This window comes from Sinocyclocheilus rhinocerous, unplaced genomic scaffold (assembly GCF_001515625.1).
Source record: "Sinocyclocheilus rhinocerous isolate Xijiao unplaced genomic scaffold, SAMN03320098_v1.1 scaffold789, whole genome shotgun sequence".
Classification (NCBI taxonomy): domain Eukaryota; kingdom Metazoa; phylum Chordata; class Actinopteri; order Cypriniformes; family Cyprinidae; genus Sinocyclocheilus; species Sinocyclocheilus rhinocerous.
The window spans coordinates 2,522,146-2,531,852 of NW_015667306.1; the positions used below are offsets into that span (position 1 = coordinate 2,522,146).

The 9,707-nt window shown below is 35.6% G+C and overlaps 1 protein-coding gene across 1 annotated transcript in view; it reads left to right on the forward strand.

The window, feature by feature from the left end:
- LOC107733678 (attractin-like protein 1) overlaps window positions 1–9,707 on the forward strand; it is a 236,417-nt gene that overhangs the window by 117,981 nt on the left and 108,729 nt on the right. The window contains exons 22-23 of the mRNA XM_016545408.1: window positions 410–462; window positions 9,039–9,133. Of these exons, the coding sequence (XP_016400894.1) occupies window positions 410–462; window positions 9,039–9,133 (148 nt within the window). The remainder of the gene's footprint in view (window positions 1–409; window positions 463–9,038; window positions 9,134–9,707) is intronic.

A 9,707-nucleotide genomic window follows, 5' to 3' on the forward strand; every position in this document is an offset into this window, starting at 1 on the left:
CTGCATTTATTTCATCAAAACTGCAGTTAAAACAGTAATATTGTGAAATATTATTGCAGTTTTAAATAACAGTTTTCTATTTAAATGTATTTTAAAATTGTATTTATTCATGTGATGGCAAAGTTGAATTTTCAGCAGTCATTACGCTAGTCTTCAGTGTCACATGATCCTTCAGAAATCATCCTAATATGCTGATTAGAGCACAGCTCATTTTAAAACACATTTTAAATGAATAGTTCAAACATTAACTAATGTCTTGTTGTATACCTATAGTAAATAATGACTGAATTTTCTTTTTTTTTTTGATGAACTATTTCTCTGTTGATGGGTCAAAAGTGCCAAATCTAGTTTGTTTGTGTGCATGCGTTATATTGGTAAACTAATTGTTCTTTCTTTTAAATTACTGCAGATGTGACTCTGAAAATCGCTACCTTGGCAACCCACTTAGAGGAACATGCTACTGTAAGTAACCCTCACTTCTCTCACACACAGACACATACATGGTGATATGGCTAACTATTATATCTTTCCATATTGTATTGCTAATGATCAGCAACACTAACCTAATGACACAGCCCTTAGGAAACTTAATGGCCAAATAAAAAGCAAAAAACCATTGTGATAGTCTCAATGTTGCTTAATTTTATGTAGCCAAAAAACAAACAAGCACAAAAACCATCACAAATATATTGTGAGGAAGTATTCAGTGTATCATCCAGCCCTACACACTCACACACATTACCTGTGTCAAACCTACATTTCACCCATGCACTTTCAGAGTCTTTATCCTGTGTTCACAAAGTAAACATTTACAGCACCTTCTGCAAGCACAGCAGATGGAAGTGTTTCCTTCTAACCCCTCATCAGGACTCCATCACACAAGCATTCATCTGTTCTCAGTGGTATAACGCCACTTGTGTTGTTCATCTTGGCTTCTGTCTGCTGTATCTTTATGTGTAAATGTGTGCACTGTGTGTGAGGGAATCTTATTTGTCGACCTTGTCGCTAAATGCCAAGAGCTTAGCCTAAAGCAAAACACGTGTGCTCTTGGCTTCGGATTAGTTTCACATGGTGCTTATTTGGCCAGATTTAAAGAGGTTTAGGTTCTCAATACAGTTGTTTGTGATGGATTTCAGAGAAAGGCTGTGTTCTGTTGATGTTGTTAAACAAAATGGCTTGTGACTGGAAACAGTTGGGACAGACTTTTTGAGGATAATAATCATATATGCCCTTGAGTGACGACATTGCTTTTGAAGTGAGACTTCCAAACAGTTACCTGTTCATTCTGCACATTTATTGATTTGTTTTTTGTTTGGCAGAGTTAATATGGATGAATCTCATAAAAACCCAGTGTTAATTATGCAGATTAAAAATCTGGAAAAGGTGATTTTCATTATTGTTTCACAGTAGTGAGAATGAGATATGTTTTGCATTACATTAATAGGAGTGTGTGGAGGAATTATGTTTAATTGCTGTCAGTACTAAAAAAATAAGACACTGAATCTTATTCAGAATCATTTTCTGCAGCCATGACATGGACATTCACTCAGGTAATTTGTTATCCCACCTAAGTAGGGGCTTCTATTCAATTTTCAAAAAAGTGAAAGCGACCTGCATGTCCTCAAGCCACAATCACAGATTCTGACTTAAAGTGCCTCAGATAGATATCTGAAGGTCAGAGAGTGCAGTGGGCAAGCAGTCAGGTTTGATTCAACTCCCATACATCTGCTGCTATAAAATTCTGTACAAATCACACACAACTTCCTGTATGATTTAAAGGTAGGAGGACTGGACTGACTTTATGCTTTTTTTAGAGCAAAAGTGGTGTTCTCTCGTAAAGAAGCTTCTTTTAAAACAAAAGTCATCTCATGTTCTTGATTAACAGTAATGTTCCCATATCAAAACTGCTTGAGCATTTAAACCCCTGATGTGAATACACCTTGCAAGCCACTTTGGATATAAATATTAAAATATTTTTCCATTGTGTTTACAGGGTAAACAATTTATTTTATTTCCTTATATTTTATTTTTATTCTATTTTGTAATGAAAGGACTTTATATTTTTTGACTATTTTCACAGGTGCCACTAATGCATGTCCAGAATGTGCATCAGTTACAATGTACAAGTTGTTGTTTTTACGCCCTCAATTTTTAGCACAATTTATTACTATTATTATTATTTTTAACTTAAGAATGAAATCCCGAATCCCTTGAGCACTGTTACTCTTACATGTTGTGAACATGTGCACCACTCACTGTGCCACAACTCTAGTCAACATTAGTTATTATGTGATTACAAGCAACAATTTTGCAGTAATCCATGATGTTTATGTCAAGCTGTTGTGCTTTGTATCTCTAGCTCTGCCTGCTTAGCATTCTCTGTCTATCACAGAAAATCTCTGTCTCACACACAGTATAGATTTAGTTTACATTCAGAGCACTAGATGGCAGCCTTACAGCTCTAGTACTAGTCCAGTTTTCAAGATTTAACAGTTCAGAGCGGTCATAACTTCATCCGTCCACAAAATAGGAAAAGATATACAGAAAATGGCACAGCCACAGAACAGAACCATCATCTTCAGAAGCAGCAGACACAGGTTCTCTTGAAAATGACTGAGAGCTCATCCACACAAACTTCAAGACAGCAGGAAATTAAACTAAGTCAGTACTCAAAGAAAAAAGAAAGAAAGAAGCTGTTCTAAATCATTACTCTTGTCACTACCACTTTCCCAGAAATTCCATCCCAGACCAGATTTGACCAACCAAACCAGGCTTACGTAAACAGCCCTTCAATGCCACCAGTGAATGTTTTTTAAACTAAGCTCCATTTGATTACAGTCTCCGATAAGCAGAGCACATCCAGACAGCCCATTTATTTTAATGGACGCAAAATCATCAGTAGGTGATCCATTCTGTTCTTAGCTATTTGTGTGACTCTTGCTTCTAAACACTTTTTCTTTTTTTTCTTTTTTTGTTGGTTACCCAGACATTTGTGTTATCTACTGCACTACAAAGGCAAAAGGTGCCTTGTGGCAGAAAGGTTCTCAGTATTATGATTAATCAACACACATAAGAGATGACTGTGTGTCAAAGGCACGTGTGAGGGGTTTGCAAGGCTTTTATGAGCAGATCAGACTCGCTTTCCCTGTATATAGGAGGATTTATTACCAATGCATTATTTATAATTGACCTCCCCTCTAGTCTCTGCAGCACAATACTGTTATATCACTTCATGATTGATAGCGCACTGCATCATATCCTCCTGTGGTCAACAAATCCTTTCAAGCATCCCCCTTCTTTCCAGCTGAAATGAAACACGAATTATAAAGAGGATTCCCATTGGATGTTCTGTTGTAAAATGCAGATAAATACACACGTGACTGTACATTCTAAAATTCTGTCAATTACGCACCCTTATGTTGTTTCTCACAAAAGAAAAAAAGGGTACAAAATAAGCTTTTTTATTTGATTTTTTTTTTCTAAATGAACCAATAAGTTTTAGAGTTGACTTTAAATTTGCCACTAAAATGGACTATTCCTTATATTTTTTGAGCTGTCTGAATTTGCAAACCATAAGATAGTGGTTCCCCCAATTTTTTTGTCAGTTAAACCGCTTAAATGTAAAATATGTACTTGAAGTATACCGCCTGAGATTCTAAGATAATATATTTAAATAATTTAATTTTAAATTAACGTTCACTGTTCTCTGATGTCGGTTAATGGTCACAATGGTGTTTTAGAAACCTTATCAAATTAAATAATAATAATTATTATTATTATTATTATTGTGAGTTTTATCTTACCAAAAATACTTTTGACTTACCAATAAATATATATGTATATATTGAAATAGCTCACAGATCACATTGAATGATTCTTTCACTGAATGGATGATCCAGGCAGCAACTCACTGAATATATATATACACACAATATTAATAATTATGTCTCACATCACTTTCAGATGTTCAAACCCTCAAGCTTTTAACATTTCAAGCCTCACACTTTTATTTTGGTGGAATATTGGTGAAATGAAGTAAACTTCTGTCCACTATAATGTTATAAATTATGTAATGTGAAAAAGTCAACCTGGCACACGCTGTGTTCCCAAATGCACGTTAAACTCACAGCACATGGCGTAAGGCATCTGATATCAGTCATGGTTAGTTAAAATAACCTCTGTGGTATCTATGATTACTCTCAAGTTCAGATTAAAGCATCTGTTCTTCTTCATTTCATACTCCCTGTATGGTGTACTAAATGCTAAAGTGTACACTGCAGCTGGCCTGCAATCTCTCTCACAGTCAAACACATATAAACACACACATCCCAGCAACCACAAGCAGCACCTCACACTCCCAGCATCCAGCTGTTATCTCTTACTAGCACTGCTCCCATCACTCTGTCACTATGGATTTCATCACACATGTGCACTGATTCAGTTGTCCGGCTTCAACTATGCGGGGCGGACACACTCACTAATTTGACCAATTAAAGCCATGGAGGAGAGGCAATTCGGAGCGAGACAAGTCTAACTCCCCAAGGGAACGTCAGTGACATTTAACCACTGACTGGGATTGATGTTTACGCTTCGGCTTTGTAACAGGCTAATTCGACCAGCCTTGAACACACTAATGTATGTTATCACAAGGAGAAAAATCAAGGGCCATCAAACATGGTAATACTAATGATGACGATAAATGCACTTACCGTAACGGTAATTGAATGTCTCCTTGACTAACGCAACGGATTGCTATTTATTACAGTCTGACCTCCAGTGTCATTAGGGTCATATTGCAATTGCCATATACATGATGATAAATGTTGTGCAGTCAAAACTGTCATCAATTTGTTGTCTTTATCATAATAGAAGTCATATTTACCATGTTGTATCATATTCTAATAGTACATAGCAGTGGTGGACTGTAATAAAGTAATTTTTACTGTACTTTACTGTAATTTCACACTATTAGAGTTGTATTATTCTTTTGGAAAATCTTTTCTTTTCTACATTTTTGCTCCATTAAATTTCAGGGGGAAAAAACATAAAACTTCATATAAATCCATTGAAGAAATCAAGGCCTGCTTGAATGTTATTTCCAATTTGTGTACAAATCATTCTTTTGAGTCAGTTCTTTTCTGTGAACTTATTAAAATAGCTCACAGATCACATCGAACGATTCTTTCACTAACTGAATGGATGATCCAGGCAGCAACTCACTGAATTTGACATATCTGACTCAAAATTCAGCTTTGCAATCATAGGAAAAAGAAACCCAAATATATTAAAACAGAAAATTGCTATCTTAAATTTTTGTAATATTTCACAATATTAATGTTTTGACTCTTATTTTTGATCGAATAAATGCCTTGGTGTGTATGAAAGACTAAAACAAATAAATAAATAAATAAATCTTACCAACCCCAAACTTTTGAACCATATTGTACTTTAACTCAAGTCCATGATTCGTTAAAGACAGCTCTGAAACTCTTAACAATGAAAAGATATTAAGAACCCCTAAAAAGATAATTATGCCTGACACACTGATCGACAGCTAACTTCCTTCAGCCTGAATCAAAGCCATAACTACTGTTTTAAACACATTCCCAAATGAGTGTCCCACCAGCCAGACAGACACTAGCAGACATCCTCAGGCCCCTCATCAAAAACTAATCAGGCATTCTGCCTAGACAGCTAAATACTTTGTCAGACTGTTTTGTGCTTGCACACAAAGGCACTTTTATTTGGACATCTAAGGGCCTATCTTATTTTCTTAAAATAATTGTATTGGCTTTAAGCCTCAGATGTAGGTATCTTTCTCCAATCAAGACAATGTTACAGTGCATGAGGATGAAATAGGATTTTCAAGCTTTGAAGGCAATCAATCCAGAACCACTAATGTCAATTGATTCTTTCTATTTATGCCTCTTTAAAATATAATAAGGGCTTTCAAATGAAGTCACTACAGATAGTCAGTGATAATGGAGATGTTGGTTGATATTGTGCCCAGATTATTTGTCACTCTATATGATAGTCAAGTTAAGTGCATTCAAGCTGTGTACTGCACAATTTGGCAGAACAAAAAGTTACATATCATGCATACACTGCGCATACTGCAAAAATAGTAGTATGCCATTCAAAACATGCAAAATTACTACAATTAAGATTGTATTTTGAGTTTTGGTACACATGAGCAAAAAAGCATTTCTATCATGACAACTCTCTGAAGATTTTAGCATGGTAATGGATATCACACTGTTAATGTATTTGGCGGAATAGATCTGCTACACTGCTGAATTGCTGCTGCTGTTGGTTATTGCTGTTGTTGTAGATTATTGCTGCTGCTGCTGCTGCAAGTACAGGAACTTGCTACTGCCAATACATACGCCGATACGGTGCTGTGAATATTTAAAGGGGTCATATGATGCGATTTCATTTTTTCCTTTCTCTTTGGAGTGTTACAAGCTCTTAGTGCATAAAGAAGATCTGTAAAGTTGCAAAGACTAAAGTCTCAAATCCAAAGAGATATTCTTTATAAAAGTTAAGAGTTAACCACGCCTACCTAAAACGGCTCGTTCCAGAGGAACTCTGAAAGTGCGCTGTGAAATGCTCTAGTGAATGCTAATCAGCCATTTAAATGTAAAGCAGCAAGCTCTTTTGCTGCAAATGCAACATGAACCAATCAGCTTGTGCCAAGTAGTTTAATGCCGTGAATGTCATCAGTTTGCATTAGGGACCCGTCAGACTGCGCCATCTAGAGTTTCATGACAGAACTTGGCATTTAGCTACAGCATACCTGCTAAATAATTTGTATACATGAATATCTGACCTTATATTATCAGGTATGTTTAGCTAAATCATGTGCTTTTGTTATGCATACATGTCTACAGTGCAAAAAACTCTGTACACACGCACACACATATATACATATATATATATATATATATATATATGTGTGTGTGTGTGTGTGTGTGTGTATGTGTATATATATATATATATATATATAATTTGATACTTTGTTTCAGCTTATTATTTAAGGGCAGTGTGCCATTTTCTTTCCTGCTTCTAAAAAAGACAACTCCAGATGTCCCTAACTCTACGCTGTTCTCATTACCGCCAGCAAGGTGTTCCAAAATTGAGGATGATAACGTTTATGGTAAAAGACATTAAATAAAATACCTAGATCTCATTTGCCAGGGATGGCTTTCTGTTATTGCTTCATTTCAGACCTCCGAACCTGGAAATGAAATGTGTTCTGCAGGATGTTTAGAGGAAAATATACTTTGGCTGGATGAGACTGTTATTTGAGATTCCTGTAATAGCTTTATTGAATTATGTATTGTAAATAAATGTGTGTTTTTCATAACCAGAGCATGCCACGAGATGACAGTGATGTTGTCGGTTGTAATCAGAACGTCCTCTTTTGGCTTCTTATGTATGTTTTGTTTTATAAAATGATGGTGAAAATATTCCAGAGTTCATGAAAGGTTAATAACCTCATATGTTAATAATTTTTTTATCCCTCTGAAATAGAATAGCAGCACATGTTTTCATACAATTTTGCTGGATTAAATTACCACAAAATAACCACATTATTTAGTTTTCTAAGGGGAAATTTGATGTACTGGCTAAATTTGTACAATTAATTGGCTTATTATAGCTGAATGAATGCAAAAATGTTGGAGTCAGTGAAAATATTTAATTGTATTGTTATTTAGGTTTGTTTAATATTAACATTGTGCTTGATGATCGCTTGATAAGCATTCCCTCATGCACACATGTACAGTCATGCAAGTGAACACAGATGCACACTCAAAAGTAGTAATATCATCACAGCAGGAAGTCTAAAAGAGTGGGCAATAAATAGCTCTAAGTGTCCTCTCAAGCACCATAGACATAACTACATGTATATCCTACAAACCAAAGCAGCCTGTTGATCTCCCTTTTAGATTTTCCGCTCTTATTATCCCCTTCACGGGATGGAAAAACTCTCTGAAGTTTACCAAAAGACCCTTATGGGATAAACATAGCTTTGCTGTGTACCTGGGGCAAGAACAAGCAGAAAAAGAGAGAGAGAACCTGCAAGAATCTCTATTTCTATGACAACGGAGGGTACTGAGTGGTCAGAGGAAGAGATAAGCTCAAGATGGCTGCTTTGATCTGATCTGCGGTAATTCTACTTCTCTCTGTGGTTTGTGGAATGAACACGGCTATTTGTTAAAGCTAATATCCGTTCGTTTCGCTCGCTTTCTGTGAACATCTCCCAGTATGCTATGGTTTAGTGTGAATTTGCTGCGTCATGCATGGATATGCAGAGATAAACATCTTGTGAACAAGGCCTGGTAGTTTTTCTTGGATTGGTGTGGGATCAGAAAGAGTTTGATTTGTTTTGCTAGATTGCAAATGCTCATTTAAGGGTTGATGACGTGTTATCAAGGTCATGATGATTTAGATTAGCAATAAATTGAACTGTAATCACAAAAAACACCATTATTTTTTAATGAAAAAAAAATTACTCATTGTTAAGTGTTTTTAATCTATAAAAGGTTCTGTCGATTTCTGAAAGGTCATAAATGATAACTAGAATCCAGCGAAAGCTTTTTCATCTTTTTGTGCAATAATGTCAATGACAGTTCAGTGTTTTCTTCCCTCGGCAGAGTTTATATTAATTTTGACCCGTTGGACAATCAAATCAATCCTCAGCCTTCCTCTGCCTGTTGCTATTTATCATATGCCTTGTTCACAATTGAATTGGACAAGTTGACCTTTAGTTGCTCGTGCAGATGTGAGCTGTCAAAAAGTCCTTCATATCACAACTGCTTCTCTCTCCCAATGAGTTTGTTTTACTTTGAAGAATAGCTGTGATTGCCATGATGTTGTGATTTCAACATGACATGAACATGAAGAATTTTTGCCAAGGAATCACTTTCTAACTAACATAATCATGATTTATATGCTGAAACAATTTAAATATAAATTCCAAATACAATTTATGTGTGTGTGTGTGTGTGTGTTTGTTTTTTTCTCCACCTGACTAGATAATCTTCTGATAGACTACCAGTTTACCTTTAGTCTGCTTCAGGAGGATGATCAGCATTACACAGCCATTAACTTCATGGCGACTCCGGAAGAGGTCAGTGAATTTGCATCGTGTTCACAAATGAAATGGGCATGAGCAATTTGTATGTGATTTTGTGTATTCTAGGGATGCACGATATTGGATTTTTGCCGATATCCGATATTATTCAACTCATTTTGACCGATACCGATATATTTCCTTTGGTTTGGAAACAACACCAAGTCTCTCCTGTGCAGAAATTATAAGCAAAATATTTTACATGTTGGTTAGTTTTTAACAAGAACTTATTTGTTAGAATTAAATAAACAACAATGAAGGTTTTTTTTGACAGTACATTGAAGCTTTAACTAGGGGTGCTCCGATCAGGATTTTTGAGGCCGATCGTCGATCACAGAAAGCAGTATCTGCCGATATCGATCACCGATACAGATCTTTTTAAAGCCTTCTTTTTTATCATTTACAATTCTTTTTTTACACAGTGCAGTGATCTTTCACAGACACGTTTAAACACAATAAATATAAGCAATACATTATTCAATGCTTTTTACTTTTGCATTTACTTCTAGATTTATATATTACGTTGCTCAAGCAAGTGGCAAAACATTTAAACTACTTTTCTTACGTTATC